The sequence below is a fragment of the Scardinius erythrophthalmus genome (assembly GCF_964197995.2).
Source record: "Scardinius erythrophthalmus genome assembly, chromosome: 8".
Taxonomy (NCBI): Eukaryota; Metazoa; Chordata; class Actinopteri; order Cypriniformes; family Leuciscidae; genus Scardinius; species Scardinius erythrophthalmus.
The window spans coordinates 11,169,860-11,197,458 of record NC_138228.1 but is presented as its reverse complement, the minus strand read 5'-3'; the positions used below and the strand labels follow the sequence as shown (position 1 = coordinate 11,197,458).

The following is a 27,599-nucleotide window of genomic DNA, read 5'->3' as shown; positions in this document are numbered from 1 at the left end:
AGATACTATTGCAAACATTATGGATTCAATTACATAAGTTAGGCAATGTAAGTGTATTTTTTAATGTGGCATCTGTAGCCTGAATTACTGTAATTAATTCAGTTACAAGGGTGATTTGACACGTCTCATGCATTGTTTGTTGTTGAATGAACTGATTGTTTTAAGTACTAAATTGAAATAAGATGATAATGTTTTGTTTCTGTTATTAAACGAAAATTTCTCATTACATATTACAATAATCTTGTGTTTGAAACAATGATTATGTGGAATGAAATGTGTATAACTGTAGGCTAATGGAAGCATGGGACCAGGTTTTGCAATGACCTGTGTTATGTGATCAGTTTAGATTAAAAAAAAAAAAAAAAAAAAAAAAACGAATAAAAACACCCTAATATATTTTAATAAAATTAGCCAATGAGATTAGAGTAGATTATCAAACAGGCCTATGCAACTATTTACTATCTAAATTAACTACTTTGGAATAGGCTATTTAACAAAATGCACAAATGCATCCTTAGGTGTCCTCTAGCAAAATGTATATAAATGAGAAGCAGCAACAGATTACGTAGTAAAAAATAAAATCGATATTTTAGAAGAATTGCGTTAGAAGAACGCGCTTCTCTATTGGTCGTATCATTAATATGCAAATCTGGGCGTGGCTGCCGCGTACGTCATTACGCAGGACATTAATGAGAACACAATCGGGTGAACAGGAACTTAATAGTACACTATAATCATGTCAGCCTTTCCTGCTGGTGATGAAAGTGATGGGAGTAGCGACGAGTGGGATATTGGATATTCTGATAAAAACATAAAACCAACATGCGCTGAGGTAACGTTAAACGTAATAAATAGATTTTTTAACACCTCCACCACTGTACCATTTTATATTTTGGCTTGCATTCGCCCATTTAGTTTAAGATAGTAATGTACACAAATTATTTGCATGATTAAAAAACCTTTTTATCTGGCTGGCAGTTCTCAGAGGAAGTACATTTGAATGGAGAAGATAAAGTATCCACCTTGAAAAGAGCCATTACTGCAGGAAATGTCGACCTGGTGCGCGAGCTCTTGGACGGGGGTGTGTTCTTGTATTTATAGTTTTTATTACGGCGAGACTAGTTACAAAACATATAAATATATGCCCATTTCATCGTCTTTTAACAGGCCTGGACGTGGAGACGAGGCTTGGTTTTGGTTGGACTCCACTCATGTGCGTTGTCCATGTGGCCCACTACGAGCTCACTGAACTGCTTTTGGATCATGGCGCAAGTGCAAACTTCAGCAGAGGTAAATGGAGAATTTCTCCATAATCCAATACAAGGGGTCTCAAAAGGCACTCATAAAATCATTAATGCGTGTATCATAACTTTATATTGCAAGATTAAACGAGATATTAAGATACTGGCACTTTTCACTGTGGTAGTTCACTCAAAAATTATGTCATCATCAATACTCGCCCTCAAGTTGTTCCAAACCTGTATGGATTTCTTTCTTCTGCTCAACACCAAAGAAGAAACTTTGAAGAAAATTGGTTACCAAACTATGGAAGCTTGTTTCCGCCACAGAATAAAACAATTTAAAGGATAATTGTGACTTTTTATCTCACATTTCTGACTTTTTTTTCCTTCTCACAATTGCTAATTTACATCTCGCAATTCTGACTTTATAACTCACAATTGTGAGGAAAAAAAAGTGAGATAAAAAGTCGCAATTATCTTTTAAATTTGTTTTATTCTGTGGCGGAAACAAGCTTTCATACCAAACAGTTGATTGACCCCTATGGAAGTCAATGGTGCCCATCAACTGTGTGGTTACCAATATTCTTCAAAATGTCTTATTCTGTGTTCAGTAGAAGAAAGATATGCAAACAGGTTTAGAACAACTTGAGGGTGAGTAAATGATGACATAATTGTCATTTTTGGGTGAACGATACCTTTAAATGGGCACCTGGGTGATTTTATCCTCATTAGAAACTTTTACACTTTGTTTTTTTTACACAAAATTATATTACTAACATAAACTCACATTAGATAAGGTACTACTTACATGATACATTTACAGTGTTTGGTCCAAGTGTTCAAATGTTGTAAAAATCCAGGAATACATTTGTTTTTTTAGTCTTTTTTTTACTTTTTAAGCTTTTACACATTTCAATACTTTGCACTTTAAATTGAAACTTCTAAACATGTTCAGTAGCATTTAACACAACATAATTTAATTGCGGTGCTTCTACTTAAAGGGATAGTTCACCCAAAAATGTTTTGTCATCATTTACTCACCCTCATGTTGTTCCAAACCTGTATGAGTTTCTTTCTTCTATTGAACACAAAAGATGACATTTTGAAGAGTGTTAGGAACCAGACCCCACATCCAGTTGATGGACCCCACTGCCTTAATTAATTCTGATTAAAAGCAGTTGCCAACATTTTACAAAATACACATACCTGTACTCATCTCTGCACCAATAAAATGTGCAACACTTTACATTTAACCACCAAATTAAATGTAATCTAATGAAATTAGCTTGGACCAGAGAGTTTTCCCCAATCATGATTTTGGGGCACATTAGTTTGTGAACATGATAAATGATGGGATATGCTTCGAAACGGTATTAGATCTAGTGTGTGTTAAGGGCACTAAGCCTTTAGTATTTTTCAGACGCTTTGAAGTGAAAAAAAAAACCCCACAAGTGCATCTATTGGGACAGGCCTTTTTTCTGTTATAGGCCAGTTTTTTTCTTAGAGCAAATTAATGCTATCTGCGAATAGAGCATTTCTACAATGCCATCAGTAACTTATCAGGTGCATAAAGGTGTACTATACTTGGTGAACCTTTAAGGATTTAAGGTCAAAGGTTTAGTTTGATAAAGTTAGAGCAGGTGCTGTCAATCTGCCATTGCACCACATGGCCTTCCTTTGACTCTTGTGGGTTTTTATTGGAGAGGATGGGGTTTTGCATCAGCCACCGGGAAGGAACCCAATAATATCAAATCAAAAGAGCATGGCTAGACTTAATCCTTCAGGGGGAATAGTTTGGTTTTCATTAATACGCTTAACATTGATGTTGGTAACATTCTTTTGATTTCAACCCACGTGCTAGCGAGGATGGAAACCAATTAGTTTGCCTTAGTGTCCTTCATCTGCTATTACTTAATGTTTGTGACGCAAATGCTGAACTATTGTAACGTGTAATTAATCTGCTGGTGTTTTTTTCGTTTACACATTGTCTTTGTTAATTTTTTTTCCAAAATTGAATGCATGTGTTGGTCAAGGTGAAATGTCGGCACATGAGCGACTGAAGCGATGTAGACACTTCCGCTGTGTCCACTGGGAAGAGATGGAGGGGGAGTTCCAGAGGGGGTCTTGAGCAACTGAAGCTGCAGGCTTAGACAGGAAATAATTAAATGTGAATGCAGCTGCCACTTCCTGGTCTGTGTTCCGCACAGAAGGGGAAGAATGTACAAGTGATTGATAATGGTGGTATACAGAGCGTGGTGCTGGCGTCATTGCGTTGGCCCAACACTGGAGCTTTATTTATTTTCGTGCTCCACCGCAGACGCAACTAAACTATGTCTGCATCCTACTCCCAAGCAGACCTGCTCCTGCAGTGTAAACGCAGCTATCATCACAACACACAAAACCCTAACATGGATGGGTCTCCTTTCTGCAACAACACAACATTCGAACTGCTCCCGGTCGGATACGTGACCGAAGTACTAACAGTGTCTTTGTCCAACAACATTAGGCCATGTGAGACTCACATGATGTATGTACAAGCATGTCCATCCTGTGGTATGAGCAATTACCATTGGAGAATATTTGTGAGAATTATTAATTGATTATGGTATGTGTGTGTTTTCCCCTAACTTCTGTACACAGACCACTATACGGTTCTGATGGCTGCTTGCACAGCAACGTCTGCCTCAGAAGAGATGATCTGCAGGTGTGTGGCTCTGCTGCTCAGTCGCAACGCTGACCCGAATGTCTGCAACAGGTAGGAAAGGTATTTTGCAGGTGTGACTGCTCCTGCATAGCATGCTGATGAATTCTACTGTGGAATTTTGCTAGTCAAATGTTATTTATTTTTGCTAATTGACATGGACGTTACATGGCTAACGGACAGTGGCGTGCACAGACCTCCACAGGGGCGAAATCGCATTCCAGGGGCCACCACAATACAACCATAGGGCACTTTACTATTAGCAATTAAAGGGGCAGGGGCTCAAGCCCCAAGTGCATGCCACTGACATGGAGTAAAATGGTTCCTTTAAATCTCATTTATGATGTTGTCAACCTTTATAGTTTGTAGGCTATATAATGGAAGCCCATTTTCAGTCTGAGTAAAAAAAACACTTTAAAATTTTAATTTGACTATTTTATTTGTTTTCTGACACTATCTTGCTTCTGTAGTTTATTCTTTGGCATTTAAGAAAAATATTCATGTTGACTACAGTGATCTCTCACATTTTTGTTCATTTCTCTATTGCATCAAGGTAAAGCAAGCATTAAAATAAGAATAAATTAAATTCCCACAAGAATCTGGATATATGCCTCGTTTTAAAAGTATGTAAAAGTAATAAATATACGCTGTTGTGATGCCGAGCTCTCCAATGATTTTTTTTTTTTGGGTAGCAATTGAGTAATGATATTTCTTAAAATCCTTATTCACTAAATTACAAATGACTAGAAAATGTTGTTGTGGTCAATCCGGGGGGCCTTGGAATCAAAAAGTTTGAGAACCAATGATTTAATTATTCAATCTCATCCACATGCATCCAAAATTAACAACAAATAGTCACAAGCGCTGTCTAGCCCTGTTGATTGAGAGTATGTGAAAAAATGCTCCCACCAGCTACAAAACATTAACACTGGCCAGACAGTGTTTTAAACAAGTCTTCCTAACAACTCTGTTTGGGAGGTGATGTGTACTCAATAGTGCATTTTTCAGGGCAGCCTCCAGCTGCTTATCATCTGTCACCCAAACCGCTCACATGATCTGGAGTGTCAACAAGCATGTTGCTCACTTGACTGGTGAGAAAGTGATTGTTTCCCCATCCAGACAAAATATTTAAAGTTCGTTAACAAGGTACAGGGAGACATTGGGCCTGTCAAAGATTCATCCTCTTCCTCTGCCCTCTCAGTGCTCCACACATAACTTACAATATGCAGCAGCTGCATTTCCCTGAATCTTTTTGTTAACAAATACAGCATGCTTAGACTAAGCCAGACATCATTTGGGAAGGGGGCCTGTTTCAGATTAGTTGAGATTTCATTATTTGAAATTGCTGAGACTAAAATTTTACATTTGGCTACCATTCTCTTTCACATGTGAAATCACAGGCATCTAATAGATGTTTAAATGCATCACCTCATGTAACATTGTGATTATGGTATTGGGGTGAGTCGTTTTAATTTGCATGCATTATGTCTCTGATTACATAATATAAATAAGAGTACTGTATGGTGTAAGCACTTATTGAGTTGATATGGGGTCATCTAACTGCACCAAACAGCTCTCAAAAATATATGCTGTACGTACCTGCAAATGTGTATGCAAGGGTTTCTCAAATGGGGGTTTGTAAGTGAACTGCAGGGGGTTTGTTTGTGTAATTTAAATAAATAAAGGGGGCTGCACGATTAATCAGAATAAAACTGAAATCGCAATATTTCTCAAGGCTGCAATTATTATTCAATAATTATATATTCTGTTGCGCTGCGTGTTTCAGAGTGAAGCGCAGAACTGTTTTCAGCAGCTCGATTCACAGTAAATGCTGCTTTTCATAAACTCCATAACCATCTCATCATTCCAGTTCCTTGCTTTTGCTTAACCTTAACTGCATGTTGTTCCAAACCTGTATGACTTTATTCCTTCTGCAGAACACAAAAGAGATTTTGAAGAACGTTTCAACTGTTTTTGTCCATACAAGAAATTTGATGGGGTCCAAAACATTGGATTCCTTTGACTTTCATTGAAAAAACACCAGACATTTATCAAAATATCATCTTTTGTTTCACAGAAGAAATTCATTTATACCACTTGCGTATTACCTCATGCATACTTGCTTCAAGTTTTGAATTGCAGACTTTTTGAAATGCAACAACATATAATATTGAGCTTGTGTAGCTATTGTGTAACATTTGCATTCATGTCCTTCCATAGAGTACAGGATGTTTAAATGTTTTAAAGGCTTTAAATGTGAAGAGAATGCAATCTAAAAGTCACTGGGCCCATGTGTCCTTACAGAAAGCATATTTTGCTGGCTAATTTTTCAAGACTTCTGCTGGTGCCTCTTCCTTTCATTCATGTAGTTTATTTAATGATGTGCCCAGTGAGGCTTTTAAGCATCAATGCTGACAAGCATATGCTGATCCTAATTTTAGTTTAGTATATGAGAAGCATTTATAACTGCTTCTTACTAACTCCCAGTTTTGTAAATACTTGAAAATTATGATCTTACCCATAGTATAAACCCTGTTTACAGCAATTAGAATCGTTTTATTGATTCAATAAGTTTTATTGCTCCCTTGGTTTTGGTAGAAGGACAGCCTGGGAAAATACTTTTAAGACTATACACATTTATCACAAATACAGTCACTGAAGGGTAAATGCGTAGATAGCGAGGAGATAATGTCAAGATGAAGAATGATGGTGCCCTTGCTCACCTGTGCCCCACGCTATAGAGTTCAGTTTGCCACCATCACCTTCTCTGGGAAATGCCACCCATGTTGATTAATAGCCTCCGGATTTTCCCATAGACTTAAGGTGTGATGTTTGACACTGTGATCTTTAGATAAAAGTGTATATTTACAACAGTGACGCAAGCTCTAAGCACAGACGACTAGAAAGTTCCTCTTTTGTGCTTTTTGCAGGTAATGGATTGTCCTAAGCTAGGTGTAAAATGTTTTTGTCTTTGTTTACTTTGGCACAGTTTGACTCTTTAACGTATTAAGGGGTGATTTACAAACAGGGACGTCATGCACCTGTTTTTATGAGGGGGGCTTCAGTGGTTGTCCACACTCACTTGGCGCTCTAAGCAAGATCAGACATGACTAATATTTTAGTAGTACTTTATAAGAACTGTCAGATGTGTTAGCCTAGATGTACATTCTTGTTTAGCATGCAAGGAGGCCTCCATTTAAAATTGCAACCTAATATTAGTATATAGTTATTTTTGTAATGAACCAAATCTACAATCAGGGGTTTTATATTTAACTAAAACTAAAACCATAAAGTGTCACTTGAAATAAAATACACATTATCTGAAATCAAATTAAACTAAATGCATTTATGTACTAAAATCACCAAAATTGTAATACAAATTTATAAAAACTATATGGACATTTAAAAAAAAAAAAAAAACATAAAAATGACGAGCACACAACACATGCACTTTTGTTGTATAGATTAGCTTTGTTCTGATTAATTTTTTTTTTCAGTCAGGGTTACTAGTTAACAAACTAAAACCATAATTTTTTTTTTACTTGAATTAAAATGCACATTAATTTAAATTTAAATAAATAAAATTCTCATCTTCATTTAGTTTAACGTGATTTACTAAAATACCTAAAACTAAAATTTAAATAAAAATCAATAACTATATGGACATTTAAGCAATCAAATAAAAATATCAAGCACACAATTAAAAAAGAAAAAAAAGATTTATTTTTTTTTTATTAAAAAGAAAATGGAAAATTCTGAATATTAATAAATATAATAGTATCTCAATGATACTAAAATAACACTGACTACAATTAATTGTGCAAATTAATAATGAAAAATTTGTGGAAGTTGCTTTTAGGGCTGTCACGATTCCTTGATTAAACTCTAGTACTGGATTTAAAAAAAATCCTAGATTGCAAATTACCTGTCGAATAACCAGAAAAATATCGGAAGTGGTTCATTCCTTGGAGTGGATGAGAATCTATGAACCGCATTATTTAACCTTTTTCTAAAGGTCTATTTTTTTATTACCACAAAACCAAATCTATATGACAATAATGATTATTTTGGTAATCGAGTAATCAGTCGATTATTTTGACGATTAATCGACTGATTACTCGATTACCAAAATAATCATTATTGTCAGCTCTAGTTGCTTTTAAAATCCAATTGGTTAAAAAAATCTAAAGGGGCACGAAACATCTCTTTACAAATATATTTACCGTGAGAAGTAAAGGATGACAAGCTTGAATTTCTGTGTCTTCTGTCGTTCTCAAGGGTTTCATTTGGTGTTATTTCAGATATTGTTTTCATGAAACTGCCAGAACACTCAGCAGTTTACTTTAAGATGTTGACTATAGCAAAAAGTCACTAGGCTTAGTTTATCACTATTACACTTTGCTTCTAACAATTCCACTTCGGTTTATTGCAATAAATGACTCGTGTTAAATCTAAATGTGGCAGAGAACATATCCCCTGTATGTGTGATTCGTACCCAGCAGCATGATCACAGTAACATCTGCCTGTTCTCTTGAGTTTTTTTTTTTTTTTTTTTGGCCTTTGTTCAGGTCCAGTATGACGTGTCTGATGCTGGCTGCCAGAGATGGCTATTGCAAGCTGATTAATTTGCTGGTGTCACATGGAGCAGAGCTGAACTTTCAGAACGATAACGGACATACGGTAAGACCACCAATAATGGCTGTGATAATCATAAGTCATGTTAATAGATGTAGAGTACATTTAACTGTCTCTATATTTTCTATACATCTGCACTGTATCATAGTCAGCTAAGCAGATGTTCTTAAGAGAAGATTAATATAACTAAGCATCTAATATTTTGTTCTCCTCTGGTATCCACTGTAATGTTCTGATGGAGCAGGCCCTCATAATAGCAGTGCAGTATGGACACGAAGGCGTCGTGTTGAAACTGCTTCAATTAGGAGCGGATAAGTCCATCAAAACCAAAACAGGGAAGACCGCATCTGAAATGGCCAAAGTGTTCAATTACCCTGAGGTAGGTCACCTTCTGCCCTGCTGTGAACTCTAATGTCAGAAATCATAGACATGTCATTTTTAGACTACAGTTAAAGTGCCTCTATTATTCTATTTCCTAATTTTGTTTTGGAGTTCTTTTACAGTATGTTTACATGCATTCAAGAAAAACACACAAAAAAAAACACTTTAATTTTCTCATAATACACATTGCACACATTTTCTCAAAGAGTCTGAAAACAGTTTGTTCAAAGATAGAGGCTGTATCTGAAGTCGCATACTTTCTTAAATGGGTACTTGTTTTGAATAAGTCATTACTTTACATCCCCTAAAAAAAGTATGTCATAGTATGAATGTATACTGTACGTAACACATCCGCCATGTTGTTGTTGTTATTTGTTGTGCACTTTGATATTTAAAGCTTTACAGACTTTTTACATTCACAAACAGCTATGTTACACACTGCATGAAAAAAAAACGTAAAAAAAAACATGGCTCTTGCTTTTGAGAATGAGGAATATTAAAGTTGTGCTCCTTCAGATCTCCAGGATCCTTGCTTCTCCAGAGCTCCCTAATGCAAATGCCAGTGCACAGTCCAAAGCCGAGGCACCGTTTAAAAATAAAGAGAGGTGAGCCTATGTGTCTGTGACTTGGCTTTTATCACCCTCTGGTGGTGACTGAAAATAAATTCTTTGCTCATTTAGTTTCTTAAGCAGCAAATCAGCATATTAGAATGATTTCTGAAGGATCATGTGCCACTGAAGACTGGAATAATGATGCTGAAAATCAGCTTTGCCATCACAGGAAGAACATTTATTAAAATAGAAAACTGTTATTTTACATTGTAATAACATTTTACAGTTCTACTCTATTTTTGGTCAGATAAATGTAACCTTTTTGAGTGTATAAATATATAGATGGGTAGCATTCTGGTCCCCACTACACATTTAATAGCCTTACAAATCAATATAAAAACTGTTGGGCTCAGATATTGATATTGTTAATGAGAGTTCATTCTTTGGGCTTAATTTTACAGTTCTTCTAAGCTGAGTGATATTGAACTGCTTCTGCATGGTCTGAGTCTGGATCATCTCTCAGACATCATGGTGGTGAGCCAGTCGATTTATTTTATTGTTACACTTAAACATGTTTACAATAGAATCTATATAAAATGTAATCTATTTTTTTTTTTTAAATAAATACTGCTAAACTATGGTCACACTATAGACCTGCATTGTAAAATAAAATAAAGGTAATCAACATTGAAATTCAAAGATAATCAATATTGTCTAACAAATGTTCATTTTAAGTTTCAGTTCTCCTATGTCTCCTACACTTCTGTTTTTTTTTTTTTTACACTGACAGGATCATGATGTCACTTGGAGCGACTTGTTGATCATGGAGAAGGGGGATTTGGAAAAGGTTGAGCATTTTTAAAAGATAGCAAGAAGAACAAAATATATTTTGTGCAAAACAAACACGTACAAAGTTAGTGGATAGAACTATACTGAATGGAGATAAAGAGCTTGTAAGGCAGTAAAAGAATACTATTTGGTTGTAAGTAAGATTGGATTTTGGCTTTGGTTATGTCACATTAGCAGCTTTGCTTATTGTGTTCTGCTCAAGATTTAAATGACAGTCACTGTGTAGCTAGTATAATTATGCAATATATAAATATAAGCAAGACAGACAAGATATAAGAAATATCGATTGCCGTTATATTTAAACAAAAATATTTTGTTCTCTCACACACGCGCACATCCATCCCATAAAATGATAAATCAGCTTTCTTTCTCTTTGTAGATTGGCGTAACTGATCCTGAGGATCAAAAGAAGATTCTCAGCGCCATGGAGCAGATGCACCTTGATAAAGTCGATCTGGACACCCTGACGCCTCTTAATAACATAGACAGCGGGTAAAGCTCATCAAGCCTAAAGCTAAACTAAACTTTATTGTATGTTTATGTATCCACATCAAATTCAAACCATATTTATTCATTCACCATCAGTTATGGAGTCCTATGAACGGTTTCCCATGCTGGTAACCGTCTGCAGTGCAGCTATGAGCTGCGAAACTCGCAGCAGGACAACAGTGTCTTGACGTGTCTTAATGGTTTAAGCTCTAGTAATGATTTGTAAGGTGAGAAATGAACTAGTGCCGTTTCTGCACGCTCCGGGCTCTGACGGATGGCGGTGAGTAGGCGGCATGGCGGCCATGTTTGACTTTAAAGTCCTCGCTTAATGAACCTAATCAATCTGTAATTTCTTTATTCAATGTCGGGGAGGTACAGAGAGGGCAGACGGACACACAGTAAATTATGCGGTTAAATCCTCTTCTGATAGGTCCTCCGTAAACACACATTAAAAGGATATAGGGTTACAGTGAAATTCATCGCCACAGTTTATTTCCTGCCTAATGGGATGTATGTAAACATAAGCACTGCCGCTTTCGCAAGAGTTCATAAGTTGTTTCCGACAGATAGCTGTAATGTGTAGCTTTGATACTGATGTTATTTTTAGGGCAAAGAAGATTTACAAATATTATTAATAGGTTAAACTGTAATTGTTTATTTTGAGTGGTTGAATTATTTAAAATGCAATTAATAGCCAGCATGCATGCCCTGATACAATTTGATGGATCTGCTCATGGTGCCTGTTGGGACGGTGACATTAACCCAGCACTTAGTCGTCCCACAAGAGCCTATCACTCATTCAGTCATAGAAAAACTAACAAAGTGACCCTCCGAGCCCATCTCTCCGTCCTGGAGAAGATAGTAACTCCACAGCGTCTGACAGTGTTTACCACGGGCTCTGACAGAGTGTTAGGAGAAGAAAACGGCTGCTTGGGGAAATGCTCTGTTAAGATAACACTATCAACATCGTGCGGTATGTGCGAGCCATTACAGGAGTTTGAAATTGTAAGTGATGGCAGAAGTGCGCCAGTCAACAAATGAAGCGATACCATTGGTCATTTAAGAGAGATTTTCTTCAGCTTTCAATGTTTGTCATTGAAAAGAAAAAATAGACTTTTAAATTTTTCCTAAAAAATTCATCACGGTGATAATCTTGGATAAGTGTACAGGGGGGGGTACAGCGCGCTGCAGTAATGACATCATTTTGTAGGAAGTTAGCCTCGATTAAAAAGCCAATAGGCTTTTGTAATTGCTCTGAGACAAACAAAAATCAATGATTTTAACATGTTTTGGTTATAATCTTCACAAATGAAAACAACTTATGAAATTTGAATCCTCAATACAATTGCTGGAGGATTACAGGAACTACACCATGGTCACGTGACTTCAACGTCACCATCACTAAGCTTCCAACAACTCTTTCAGTCTTCATTTTCCCTGAAAGTTTAAATGGTTTGCAAGTGTGCGATTATAAACACATTGTGGCTGTAAAAGCAAACTAGTGAGTAGATGAGTTTACCTGTTCGGCTGATGATGTTTAATGTTCCTGACAACCTCTGTAGTCCTATTTAGCCACTTGTTAGCAACCGTAGTAAAAAATAAAAAAGGGGGGAATTACTGATGTATTTTATGTTTTTAACCATAGACCTTATTTCAAGCATTTAACCAAAAACCCATTGACTTCATAGGACGATGGAACAGCTTTTTTCAGCTTTTGCTCTACAAAAATACATCAACCATTCAGCACTCCATTATGTAAAGGCTGAGCATAGAGGAAGTGGAATGTTTATTTAACTACTTTATAAGTTCTTGAACAAAGGGTGTAATTTGTGAAATGTTGTCTTTTCCTCAGGAGTGAAGATTTTCTAAACTTTCTGATCAGCCTGAAACAGCAGTGCTGTTACTTGACAGAAACCTTACAGGATGTCATCAGCAGGTTCCCACGTAGCCCCTCTCAGGTTCGTTGTGTACTGCATCAGCGTCCTTTGTAAAACACGACTGTCTTGTGTAGCCAGACTTTTGATTTGTGGCAGTCTGGAACACATTGCTTAGGTAACACTATTTCAGTGGTACACTTTAGACATTCTACTAGTCTACTAATACACTGAGAGTTAGTTGCAAAGTTACTTATAGTTAGTAACTATATGTCAACTAACTCTGAGTATTGGTAGACTGTGAGGTTAGGTGTTAGGGTTTGGGTTTGTAAATTAAGTTGACTTAATATTCAGTAAAAAGTCAGTTCGGGGACCATCAAAATAAAGTGTTTGCAGATATTGGGAGGATCTGAAATAAAAAGAATTGAATTAATGGTACATTGTTGTAAAAAAAAAAACACACTTTAAAAATATAGACTTGGTCAGACTCCACAAAAGATAAGCTTGTGTGTGTGTTCCATTGTGAAAAAAAAAAAAGTTTAAACAACATGAGAGATGGTTAATTTTTTATTTAAACCAAATAATGTATGAAAAGGTGTGACTAAATTGGACCGTGTTTTAGACAAACATTTTTACATCAATCATGCAACCTTAAAGGAGAACTCCGGTCAATTTTAACATTGAGCTCATTTTTTTGTACATTTGGAGTGCTGTCGATACAGAGAACAACGACAAAAATCGGTGTTGCCTACACCGAGTTATTCTATTTTTAAAATTTGCACCCTGTTGACTTCAATGGGGCGATTGCCGAGTTCACGCGCGTGATCATAGGTAACTAAACCTATGCGCGTGAACTCGGCAATCGACTACTTCGGACTTCAACTGAAAAACAGGATGTAAACAGGTATTTGCGCTGGCTTAAATAACATAATTTTTATACATTTCTTTCACATCTACTGCAGTCAGATTCACTCGTGTTCACTCAGAAGGAATCACTCACATTTTCTGTGCACTTATAATGACACATCAAGGATGTTAAGAGGCTAAAAGCAGGTTTAGTACTTGCCCCATTGAAGTCAACAGGGTGCAAATTTTAAAAATAGAATAACTCGGTGTAGGCAACACCGATTTTTGTCGTTGTTCTCTGTATTGACAGCACTCCAAATGTACAAAAAAATGAGCTCAATGTTAAAATTGACCGGAGTTCTCCTTTAATATTAACCACAAAATTGTTGCTGTTCAAAGTCACTTCACTTTAGCCATGTGCTAAATGTGTTTAAATGTGCGAGTGACTGTCCTAAGAGCCTGAAATGATCCATAATTACAGCCTTGAATAGATGAGAACAAATGAAGTGTGTTTGAAATGAAGTGTCATTTTCAGCGTTTTCAACTGTAGTAGTAGGCAGACAGCTAATGTATCTCACGTTCAGTGCCTGCTTGTTTGTGATGCCTTTGTTTGATAGGTTGTTCTCACATGTGATCCCAAGAAAGAGGCTCAAGCCCTTTGCACAGAGTTAGTAACTCAGACTGGAGACCTTCAGAAAGAGATATTCTGTCTCAAGACCCTGCTCAGCAAGGTCAGTCATGTCCACATTCCTTTGTCCTCTTCTTTCATCTTCTCTGATGCTTCTATTTACAATAGTTTTGTCTAGTAAAAATACTCTCGAGAGCAACAGGGGCAGCCATTGCATCCCACTCAGATGTCGCCATAGTCTCTTTCATGAGGATGAAGGGAATTAATCAGTTGATTAATTGAGAATCAACTCGGGATGTAATCCGCTAGCACTTTCCAGGGAATTTCCACAACTCTCATCAATCTCCACTGTGGAATTAGTTCAGCGAGAGCTGTTTGCAGCTGCTTGTTGCCCCTGTTCTCAAAGCAGTCAGAATTTGATTGTGCCAGCATATCAAAATAGAAATGCTTAAATACAACAGTTTCTCAGATTCCACTATATGGATACTGATGTTGTGAAATACTGTTTTTTTTTACTGAAATCTAGAGGCAATTGGTAATTAGTTTTGTTTAACTATAAACAATACTATTGGCATAACTTGTTAAAATAAATTCCAGAATGACTTGTTCTTTTAACCCTTAATTTTCCCTCAGACGGACCACACAGAACTTACCTTTCAGCCTCTTCAACCAAACTCTAATATTGGTCAGCGAGGAAAGGCCCGCAAGAGGTTTGCTGCCGTGCTTGGATTTGGAATGTTTGGAGCAGGGCTGCTATTTGTGTTGTCACGATACAGAAATTTGAACTGTTTTTGAGGTTATGTATTTCAGTGATGCATGCATTTTAAGTTGTTACCCCAGTATTTTATTAATCATCATATGTTCTGTGTTTACGTTAGGGGTGTGTTACGATTCCCTTTTTTGTGGTGCTTTTCTAGACTGTTCAAGTAAATCTGCTAAATATTTTTTTGGTTTTACAGACAGTTCACTTCAGCATATTAAAATATTTTCCAACCCACCGTGTTATCGTTCTCATTGCTTTGTATCATATTGTCAGCTTCTATTTCAGCAAAGCTGGAGGATAACGTATTTTTGGAAATCCTGTTTTGATTTTGCTGGGTGGCCCAAAAAGAAAAGTCATTGCCAGTCGCTGTCTGTGGTGCTGAAATGTCATTATTCGGGTGCTTAGTGAGTCCAACCGGGGTGCAGGACCCCCTTACACATGATGAAAGCTGGTTGCTTGGATCAATCTTCAGTAATACTGAACAAATACTTGTTACATGTTCATTGTTTGACAGTGAAATGTAATATGGCCATATGCATGCAGTTTCCTGAAAGCCCCATCTGAGTGATACTTAAGACATGTCCATGAGCAGCAAAGAATGGCAGTTGTTTTATTAGGCAATTTCTTTTAGTTGCATGCATTGTATTTAATGTGTCTTAGCAGGAGTTCTGGCAAATAATATGCATGTAAAAGAACCACCTGACATTTAACTCTCCCTAGACGAAGGTGATAGATGAACTCGTTCTCCAAGCTGTAACAAAGTCTAGTATGTGTTGTTGGGTATGAGCCTTGCTTACTTTTCTAGAGTTTATGAAATCGTTTTTAAACTATTATAAGTCATCAGAGTGCGCTAAATGGGCCATTCCACCGAATGGGTGACATTTGCTTGTTGTAACTCTTAAAAATTAAACTTAATTTTTTTATTTTTTTCAACACTGAATCTAATACTCAAATATTTACCTATTCAAAATGTGTATTGGTCAATCTCAGGCAACTTTATTTAATTTTTTACAAGGTTTCTAAGCAGAAGATGGATGCATGTTTTCACAGTCCTGTTACCGAAACTCATGTGACATTTAAAAAGCATGTTTAAAAGCATGTCAATTATTCCTTTATTTTCCCCACAAGAAAGTGTTTATTTTAAAGATATTGTTGGTTATATGTTCAAATAACTGATATTTGTGACAAAAAAATCACTATATTAAGGCAAAGTGTATTTTAATAAAAAAACACAAAGCCATTTTTTCATTTTAAAGAAGACCGAAGCCTCAAGTTTATAATTTTTTTTTATAATTTAATTTATTAAACAATTGTATAAATGATGGACCAAACAAAACTGATAAAAAAAAGTGGTTTAACTTTATTTTTTTAGAAAATAAATAAATAATAGTAACAGGACTGAACACTTGGTAACAGGAATGAACTATTTCATAACAGGAATGAGGAACAGGTAACAGGAATGAGTGTCCATATGTGTGTGCACGAGAGATAGTGTACATGACTGTGTGTGCATAAGATTTCTATGTTGAAGTGATGTACTATATGCTAGTAGTACTTCACAGCAAAGGAGGTGGAAAGAGAAATAATATTTACAGTATTAAATCAACAAAACAGAGGACTCTACTCACTCCTGTTACGTTAACTCACTCCTGTTATTTTTTCATATAAGTAACAGGACTGAAAGTAACAGGATTGAGTTTTTAAGCAAAAAGTTATCAAATACATGACATATGGCCACATAGCATACATGCTAATAGCATGAGGACACTGAGCAAATTCTAGTAACTTAACAAAAGTTAATATCTTTAAAATAAACAAATACATTCTAAGAAATTATTTAGGTAACAGGATAGTATGTTGAGATTGACCTTCTCAGTCATAGTTACAATTTCATCAAATATACAGAAATTAAAATAAGAGGACTAACTTATGGTCTTCCCATTGCCTTTAGAAGATCAAGATGATGCAACTTCCTGTTGAAAATGTGTCTTGTGGAATATTCCAAGTTTTTCAGAGGGGGGAATGTGTTAGGGTAACAGGACTGAGTGAAAACCCGGGGACATGATTAAAATGTGTATTTTATCTAAAATATTAGATAAAATATTTTTTTCTCATAAAAACAAACAAACATTTTAAATACATTGGATATAAAGTCACACAACAATCCCCAAAACTTAAGATTTCTGAAGGATTTTAATCATTATATTTCATGGCAAAGTTTAGAGACAGAGAGTGGGGACATGCAGAAAATGCTATTTTTTTGTGTTCTATGTAGTTTTTATTAATGTTTTTAATTATAAATTTTATAATTTGTAGTTATCTTAATATGCAGGACATTTTGCTTAATAATAAAATGTATTTTAGAGTTAATTTTCATGCATTTTTTTACATATGATGTTCTGGGGACATAAATGTCACCCATTCGGTGGAATGGCTCAAATGTATATGCCAAAGCTAGCGGACAAAAATAGCGTTCTTCTAAGAAGGTAACCATTATGGACTGATTGATCGGATGATACCTCGAGCTCGACGAAACTTAAAAACTCGGATTATTATAGTTTTACACCTGCTGAAAAATAATTGGTGTACTGTTTTAGACTAAAAACTCAATAATTGATAACTCAACCGATTGCGTCCAGACACTTACCGAAATATTTAAGTTGGTTACCATAAGAGTCATTGAATAAGTTACGCACTGGTTATCCAATTTTCAAGGCGTTAAATAAAAATAAATCACAACGGCCAGATTCATCAGATAATCTCTCTCTGTATAATAATATTATTATTTTTTAGGGATAATGATATTTAAAAACCTCTGAGAGGATTCAGAATGGTCTTTCCTTATTGACTTGAAAAGGATGAAATTAGGCCAATTTAAATTCCATCATATTACCGATGACAAGTCTTCTCCACGCTCTCGCGACCGCGCCCTTTTCACGGGGATAACAAGAAGAATCCTGTTTTCCCTAATAATCTTGGTTCCCATCAGTAGAAAGGACCTTACAATACAAGGAAGAAGGACAAATTAATTCTTTCACATAACTGGTGATCAAAGATAGAGGAAATTCTGTGCGACAATTGAACAGTTCGTGAAAAGTTCAAAAGAATGTGATAATCCAATTTCAATGCACATCATCAAGAGCGGAACATGTTTGTTGAGAGGATGAGTGTGCTTTCAGTCAGTTAAGCCTTATTCTCTGAGAAAGATATTTTTCAAGGTTAAAAAAAAAATCTGATTCTCAATTCTATAGGACAATACATTTAATTGGCCTTATGCATAAATTGACTGAGTGATCACTTTAATATGAATAATACTAAATTGCCTAACAGGCCTTATAATAATAATAATGCATTATTTATTAAAGTGCTAGGATTTAGGAGGGTATATGGATAGGCATTTCACGTTGGACCACATTCTACACTTTCGCTGCTTTGGAAATAAGCCAAAACTTGTGGCTGGTGTCAAGCTAGCCTGAACAGATACTTTCAGACATCTAATTTCTTCACTTCATTCCTGAGGCAGGACTGCGCCCACCCCTTGTGTAAGCAATTTAAACCTGATAGGAGATCATCAGCTATCTTCAGCCACTTCAGACCCAGGACGAGCATCAGGCTGTGTGTGCAGCGCCACACATCACACACTTCACGATGCTTTGACGCTCAGCTCACTTGTGTCGCGTCACTCCACTTGATTTTTGATCTGGGAGAGTAAATTACCAATTTGCTCCGACCGCCTCAGCATTCGATGTTTCGTTTGTTTTGTTGTTAAACTGCATGTAAGTGCCTGAACGAATGAGTGTATCAATACAATTTTGTATAACATGAACTTTTTGCCAAGTGGAATATGTTTTTATCTGTCCGTGGCAATTTGCTGGTTCACATCAAGGGTCGACGCATCGTGGTGGTGGGTACAGTTTTTGATTTATTTTAAATATTTTTTTAGTAATGCTTTCTCGTTAAGAAATGTAAATAGTTTTAGAGTACGATGTGGTTTAAAAAAAAAAACATTTAAAAAAATTAAACTACGCGAAATTTTATTTTGTGAAATGAATGTGCCGAGTAGGCTACGCAGTTGTGTGTTGAAACTTGATGACTGTGTTTAAGAGATTCCCATCGCTCATCCCCTGTGCTTTCATCTTTTATGCAGGTACATGGGCACTCTTGGATCGCAAGTGATGTGCGACAACATCCCGGGGTTAATTAACAAACAACGCCAGTTGTGCCGCCAGCATCCCAAGGTGATGCAGGCTATAGGAGCTGGAATTAAAAACTGGATTGGAGAATGTCAGCACCAGTTCAGGAACCACCGATGGAATTGCAATACCATGGCGCGCGAGCACAATCTTTTTGGGAGGCTTCTGCATCGAAGTGAGTATAAGGCATAAGTGTATTGTTTCAAGTGTATAAGGGCTGTACATACAGTGCGTTCGCTGCAAATTCCTTATCTGATATCAGATCCTATTACAGAAAGTAAAACTTGATGAACTGGGTGTGCTTTTGACCCTTCTTTGCTCATCTGTGTGTGCAGCACAGTGTGTTTGATTTTTATCAGATTTTTTAGATAGTATAAAAAGATAGTAGCCTATATGGGCTTCATGAGACACAAGGATCAAAGGATGTATGAGATTATTATTAAAGGAGAGAAAAACAAGTTTAAAACACGTGGCAAGTTCTTAGTAATGTAGCCTAATCCTTCTATTAATTTTAGTTTACATAAAAAAAATCCATTTTCTACAAAACTGTTGATTTATTGACTCTTGAAAACGAAATGTTGTTGACTGTAAAATTTTATTCAAGTTGGTTATACCACACTGACTTTGTCTGCAAATCATTTTTTAAAGAAATAATAAGATATTTTCTTTTCTTTGTATTTAATTATTATTATTATTATTAGCCTTTTTTTTTTTTTTTTGCCCGTTTCCAGACTGTTACACCACCTGGTAAATCTGACACATGGGCTGTGACTTTAAGTCCCATAAGACATATCACAATTATGTACACACAAAAAATGCTGCGCTGTTTCAACCAATGTTTCAAACCCAAATACTGATTTAAATTTTGTAATTAATTTTTTTTAACCCAACGGTTGGGCTTGTCCATATTTGACCCCAAACATGTGTTGAAACAACCCAGAATTTTTTTAATTTGAAGTGTAAATTCATAAATCTCAAACATGTTTATAATAGAAAATATTCTTGTCACTGTCTGTATGCATTGCATTTTAGGGCTATATATTTAAATAACTAAATCCAGATCTGAAAAAGTCATGTAATTGACCCATAAACAACACAATACTGTTCTGTGATCATCTCAAGATGTCTAGATGTAATTTGAATCGATCACTCACAAAAGTCTCACTTAGCATGCAAGTGTATCCTTTACTTTTCATTGTGTTCGAGATTTATGTGAGTTTGGGGAACAAAGGCTGGATTATTGTCTGGTGAGTTCATTCAGAACTGCTCAGCAGCTTGATGCCTTAACTAGGTGTAATTGCCAGTTTTGTGACTTTAGGTTTGCAACTGTAAGTGTCCCTGGCTCTATTTTCTCATCCCGCGTAAAATCATATTAATGGGAACATCCTCAAAGTAACTCTGTGTCCCAGGCCTCTAAGCTGCTCTGCACATTAAAGTTAGGTTAAACCTCTGACTTTAATCTTCTTGCTTTAAGGTATTCAGACCTCCCAGAAAGACTTCTCTGTGACACTGTGAGAATCTACTTATTGTCAATGTCAGCTCACTAATTTAAAACAATTGCATGGCAGGCATTCTCTTTCAGTCTGACAAAGCTGCCGAACGGAAACATCTTTGGTATACATGTGAAAAGCTGCAGCTTATAACTTTTGTTCAGGCGGTCGCTTGTTACTGTTGTTCTTTCTTCCCTCTCTCAATGCTTCCCACCGGGATCTCCGTCACACATATGCTCAAACTCAGACATACACTTTTTCTCTCAGACATATATCTTTCTAAAGTAAACCTTAGATTTCTATAATGGATTATGAGATTAGTAGGTTTTCCGACCTGTAAACAGAAACGTATGAATTATGATTATTAATTTATTGTGATTTTTATTACTAATATTTATAATACTTGTATAATATAACATGCAAAATAAATGAAATATATAACATAAATTTAAAATAATTATACGTCTGTGTATATAATAAAAATTAGCCTATGCAAAAGTTAAGAAATTAACTTGTAAGTAAAAGTAAAGTAATTTAAATGAAATTTATATCAAATTAAATATGTATAATGTATTTTTTATGTCTGTGTGTGTGTATATACTGTATATAGATACATAGATAGTCACACAAATGTAATGTCTTATAAACTCTTATATCTTAATTATAAAATTAAATTTGTCATATTTTTATATTTTTATAATAGATATTAATGATATATTTCATAATATATATATATATATATATATATTTTTTTTTGTGTGTGTGTGTGTGTGTGTGTGTGTGTGTGTGTGTGTGTGTGTGTGTAAATTCTACACACAAAAACATTTTAATTTTAAATAATTACCTGCTCCTCTCTAATTTATGCAACATTTTTTATGCTCACTAAACGCTATTCCCCTTCTGTGTTCTTTTTTCAGGCAGTCGAGAGGCCGCCTTTGTCTACGCCATCTCCTCAGCAGGAATGGTCTACACCTTGGCCAGGGCGTGCAGTCAGGGTGAACTAGAAAACTGCTCCTGCGACCCCGGAAAAAAAGGCTCATCTCGTGATGCCAAGGGATCTTTCGACTGGGGTGGCTGCAGCGATCATGTCGACCATGCTATCAAGTTCACTCAGGTCTTCATTGACGCCAAGGAGAGGAAGGAGAGAGATGCACGAGCGCTCATGAACTTGCACAACAACCGTGCAGGGAGGAAGGTAACAAGGCCGTGTTCTTGCAAACAGCTGTTGAGACACATATTGAGAAATGAAATCTTGACAAATCATAATCCGTGACCATACTGTCATGCAATCAGAGATGGAGCAGTCAGAGGCTTACTATGCAGACACTGTCTTCTTTTTTATTTACAGGCAGTGAAGCGCTTTATGAACCTGGAGTGTAAGTGTCATGGTGTCAGTGGCTCATGCAATGTACGAACCTGCTGGTTAGCCATGGCAGACTTCAGTCAGACTGGTGATTATCTCCGCAAAAAGTACAACAATGCCATTCAGGTGGTGATGAACCAGTATGGAACAGGCTTCACCAGTGCTTACAGGATGTTTAAGAGGCCTACCAAAAATGACCTTGTCTACTTTGAAGACTCACCTGACTACTGTATATGGGACCACGAATCTGGTAAGTGTGCTGGGGGGAAAACCATAACCCTTAAAAAGATGGTTTCCCCAAAAAAGAAATGATTCACTTTTCAAGTTTCAAGTCTTAACAGTGAAAGTCAGTGGGGTCCAATTTAACACTGAACCGCATTGACCGCATCGCATATGGACACTTTTTTTTTCTTTTCAAATAACTGTCTTTTGTGCTGCATCAGAAAAAAGTAATTTAATTTTTGGTGAACTATCCTTTTAATTATTTCCTCAAGAGGTGAATTAAGTTGATATATCAAATCTGTAGTGTTCCAACATGTTTCATAACCCATTGTTTGTGTCTCCACCCTGCAAGACTCCCACACTCTCTGCTCAAAATCAGCAAGGCATTAGTCTTTGCCCCCAAACACCGTTGTAATCAGAGGACGGGAGCTATTTAGCTGGTTATTACATACACAATAGTCATAACCCAATCCTGTAACCTGAATGCCGGTAAAGATTCCCTCCCTAAGGCAGAGGTTTATCTCTTTTTACTTTTTAGTGTGTGTGTGTGTGTGTGTGTGTGTGTGTGTGTGTACACACTGAATAACACCAGGTGTACCTATGTGGGAAGCAGTAAGGAAGGGGGTGCCTGTCAGACTGCAGATGATCCCTGCTATCAGGTGACGCTGTGTTTAGACACATTACCACAGTTTTGTGGGCAGAACGGGAGCTGAAATTTAATCCCTCCGCGCAAATGCTATAAATCACTGCCTTCCACGGCGGCACCTCTATATTTTCTGTCTAAAACTGGCAGGAATATTTAGAGAGGTAGGTCATGTCTCTTTTAAGTGCCCTGAGATGAAGGTTGAACCCACTTTAGGTATTTATTATTTATTGTATGTCAGTATAACTGCCCATTTATAAGCATATCAATTTTGCTTGATCATAAAAACTGGAAAAACAGTTAAAAGGCTAGTTTATCCAACATTTTTTTATTTTTTATTATTGTACCTCTTTCTTCTGCAGACTACATAAAAAAAAAACACCAGACATTTTTTTTTTGTCAATACAATGGAAGTCAATGGGGTCCAAAATAACATTGGACCTCACTGACTTTTAATGTATGGACAAGGGAAAAAAAACACTGAGACTGTGTCCGAAATCGCATACTCTAAATAGATGAATGAGTAATTACTTTGTGACCATTAAAAAAGTATGCTCTATATAGTATGAATGTATGTAGTATGAATATTATCCAGACATACTACATCCATCATGTTGTCCTTGTCATGTGACTTTCGGCGTCAGTTGTGTCGCTTCACTGTCATTTACAAATCCTCTCCCTTGGCTTAATGGAATAGTAAAATGTCCATCAGATGCTCACTTCAAAATCTTGCAGGAAGTAGTAGGTCAAGTAGTTGGTCATCCGAGTTCTTTTCATCTACTGTTTTTTGCCTACTATATAAAGTAGAGAGTTCGGATGCAGCCTGAGATATTTTTCAAAATAAAATCATACAGGTTTAAAATGACATGATGATGTCAGAATTTTCAGATATTAATGCAATGTTTTTTTTTTTATATTGTCCATTTTTTTCTCATTAGCTTTGAAGGTACATTTAAAAAAATCATGACGACCATATTTTAGTGCTGACCTCTCTAGCATGGTGGTTTGTGAGAAACTCTCGGCGGGGCAGTCTGTTTGATGTCAGTTTTAGGAGACATAGACTATACCTCTACTTCATAAGTGTGAAATCAATTACTAGCTCTCACCATGGTCACACATGTTAAACTCATCTCTTGGCACCCCCTCATCTTAATTCAATAAGCAGATCCACGCTCAGGTAAAGGCTGGCCATGATGTAAACGATATCCGCCCAGCATACCAGCCTGATGAACTGCTGGGGGGGGGGGGGGGTGGCCGTGTCATGCCCAGACACATGCCTGCCTACTTGCAATTGAGTTCAATAGAGCAGCGGTGACATACCAATGCTGGTGCTACTGAAGAGATTTGCAGTTCTAGGCCTTCACTGTAGGATTTTTCTCATCTTAAAACCTTGCTCTAAACCAACTCTAAATTGGTTAAACCACAAGAAAAAGAGTTGTTTGTATAGTTCTGAGTGTTGAATGGCATTGAAGGGATCTTTATAAACAAAGGCTGTAGATTGTCACTCAGAGGGAGCATTAAAGCAAGGGTTTATACAAGGTCTTTAGCAATTTCTGTATCAGCAACAATCAGCGACGCGTCAGCCTCATAGAGGGCGGGGTTGTTGAGATTAGAGCCGTTGAAATGAGTACGTGATGAAGACCCAGAGCAATGCTTGATAGCTTCTATCATCAGTCCCTCATCTGACCAAGGACCAAGCGGTCATCCTTTTACATGGTGCCGTCAAACCCAGCCTCTTCAAGACAGCGCTGTCTGGACACTATCAGACATCTGCCAGGCACTACACATGACTATTCAGACGAGGTCTGCTTGCTTCAGGAATTTGTTCAAATATTCACTACATTAATAGATTCTAGCAGTACAATGTATCAATATTAATGGATGAAAGTATGTGGATGGATGACTTCTTTTAATTGGAAGGTTTGGCTATTTTAGGCCAGTAGTAACAATTTTACCCGCCCTTCTAATATTTTCACTGGCCTTATCACAAAAGAATGATCAATTTGTATTTGTAGAAAAGCATTTTTATATTTAAAATATATAAAATCATAAGATTATTATTATTGTTGTTGTAAATATTGTTTGGAAAGCTAATTTATTATATATATATATATATATATATATATATATATATATATATATATATATATATATATATATATATATATATATATATATATATATATATATATATCAGTATTCTTTGATGAAAACTATTCTTTGATGAAAACACTACCGTTCAAAATTTTGGGGTCAGTAATTTCGTTTTTATATTGTTAGAAAAGATTTCTATTTTGAATAAATGCTGTTCTTTTTAACTTTTTATTTATCAAAGAATCCTGAAAAAAGTATCACAGGTTCTATTTCCAACATTGATAATAACTGAGTATCAAATCAGCGCATTAGAATGATTTCTGAAGGATCATGTGACACTGAAGATTGGAGTAATGATGCTGAAAATTCAGCTTTGCATCACAGAAATAAATTATATTTTAAAGTAAATTTTATTTTTTCTTATTGCAGGATCTTTGGGCACAGGTGGGCGAGTATGCAACCGTACGTCCCGCGGGGCTGACAGCTGTGAGGTCATGTGTTGTGGGCGGGGCTATGACACATCACGCTTGAGCCGCACCACCAAGTGTGAGTGCAAGTTCCACTGGTGTTGTGCTGTTCACTGCAGGGACTGCGAAGAGGAGGTAGATGTGCATACCTGCAAAACCCAGTCATGACCACACCACTCCTGCACTTCAGTTACCTTCCAAACTAAAGATCCCACCTCAAACCTTTGACCTTGTACAGTGCTTTTCTCTGGCGCGTTAGATAAAAGTAGACCAGACATTGCAGCATGGCATACACAAATGACCAGCAACTTAAAGGTACACTATGTAACTTTTGCATTTTGTGGAAGAACATTGTTTTGGTTGTGCTTTGGCTCTGCGCGACTGCAGATGAATATAGTTCTTTCTAGAGTTCTCAACGGGTCGGGTCGGCCCGACAAACCCGACGGGACCCGCCGGTTCGGGCCGGGTTCGGGTCGAAAATATAAGCAAATGACTCGGGTCAGGTCGGACCTCGGGCTTAATCTTTTCCGCTCAGTGAAAAAAAAAAAACATTTATTAATCATCGCTGCTGTTCACCGTAAAGAAAGTCTGGCTGCTGCGTGCAATGTGCATCATGGAGAGGGGCGGGGGCAGACCTGACGCCGCTGCGTGCACGCCTTTAGCCTGGAGAAGAAGATGGAGTTGGTGAAAAGTAAACTTGCCGCAGGTGAATTCACCGTCGCTACATGTACTACAGGAGTGGGAAAATCAGAGGTCTGGAAAGTTGTTTGTATTGTTAAAAGGCGTGAACATTAAAGGTTGATTTGAATTCCCGTCTGCTGGTCATGATAATACGTGTATTAGAGAGAAAAAAAAATTATCGTCGGGCCGTGGGCCGGGTTCGGGTAGATAATTCATGTTGGAGTGTCGGGTTACATCGGGTCCGGGCTTTAAAAGTTCGGGTCCGGTTCGGGTCGGGTTGTAATTTTCAGGCCCGTTGAGAACTCTAGTTCTTTCTCATAACTAAAAAAAGAGAGAGATTATCCTACTGCTCATAAAACATTCACTACTACACTTAAGAGAACCAGTTTAGATGGAAAGGATCTCAAGCTGACTAGCTGAAGACGTTACTGTAGCTGTACCCATTAATGGACACCGTACTTCCGTGAAAATGAATCCAGCGCTGCGCTACAACAACCGTATGAACTGACCCTTCACAATAGATAATGCTTTACAATGAACTCAGAGAACTACATACAGGTATGCTAATTTATCTGTTCAATAAAATACCTTTCTAACCTGTTGAGTAATAAAAACGCCATCTCGCTTTTAAACCCCTTTAAAACATTTAAAACCCCTCAGTTCTTGCCATCTACGAAAAGCCAAGCCAATGTTGATTCAGGGAAATGATTCAGGGTAAGACAAATACACGTTTTGGAAGAAGGATTGATGATTTACTGAATCATTTAAATTTTGTTAATTTTAAACCAAAAAAAGTTACTTAGTGTACCTTTAAAAAACTGCAGATTTGTTGTATCACAACTGATTTTGAAGTCTTAAGTTGTTTTATCATCTTTACATGTTTTGTTTCCCCCTCCCCCTTACCATAATACAAATATTTATTACTGCTTTGTAGCATAAAATGTTTATCTTTAATGTATTTCATATTTTGAAATGTAAATACAAACTCTATGTAATTTAAAATAAAACTTACATCAATGTTACGTCACATAGTTGTCAAAAGTTTGTTGTCCTGTTTTGCAGTAAAAACCATAAACTATATTTGTTTTCTGACATTGTTAAGTGTATATAAGCAATTAATGACTAGATGGAGTAAACCACTTTGGAAAACACAGTCTGTATAAAGGCTAGCAAGCTTTCCCCCATATGATTCATTCATTTAGTGGCTCTAAATAAGACCCAGATGATATTATATTATACATTATTATTGTGAAAGATGAATGACAGAAAACTGTGTCTGACCAAAAAAAAGACCTCCAAAAGCCTCAGTGCTTACACCCGCATGGCATCTTAAATAGATGGTCTCTCCCTAACCTAAAAGCAATAACATAAAAAGCATTTTATAAAAATAAAACTGTTTGTAAGTTGTCTTTTTGTACATATTTATGCTTTATTCTCAAACTTTATAACTCTATTGAATCAGTTGATTGAAACCTCAAAGAATGTTAA

General features: G+C 36.5%; 2 protein-coding genes across 2 annotated transcripts; both read left to right on the top strand.

Moving 5' to 3' along the window:
- The first annotated feature begins 664 nt into the window (after positions 1 to 664).
- asz1 (ankyrin repeat, SAM and basic leucine zipper domain containing 1) lies at positions 665 to 15,676 on the top strand. Its single transcript, XM_081371764.1, has 13 exons — positions 665 to 832; positions 979 to 1,081; positions 1,168 to 1,290; positions 3,882 to 3,996; positions 8,511 to 8,622; positions 8,822 to 8,956; positions 9,475 to 9,563; positions 9,971 to 10,043; positions 10,300 to 10,356; positions 10,738 to 10,850; positions 12,700 to 12,805; positions 14,185 to 14,298; positions 14,829 to 15,676. The coding sequence occupies exons 1-13, from the start codon at positions 737 to 739 to the stop codon at positions 14,988 to 14,990; spliced, it is 1,398 nt and encodes a 465-aa protein (XP_081227890.1). The 5' UTR covers positions 665 to 736; the 3' UTR covers positions 14,991 to 15,676.
- A 3,103-nt stretch (positions 15,677 to 18,779) lies between these two features.
- On the top strand, positions 18,780 to 25,598 carry wnt2 (wingless-type MMTV integration site family member 2; the record flags this gene model as incomplete). The annotated part of the gene is made up of 5 exons (XM_081371918.1): positions 18,780 to 18,862; positions 19,106 to 19,326; positions 21,559 to 21,836; positions 21,990 to 22,254; positions 25,393 to 25,598. The coding sequence occupies 5 exons, from the start codon at positions 18,780 to 18,782 to the stop codon at positions 25,596 to 25,598; spliced, it is 1,053 nt and encodes a 350-aa protein (XP_081228044.1).
- Positions 25,599 to 27,599: the final 2,001 nt, after the last annotated feature.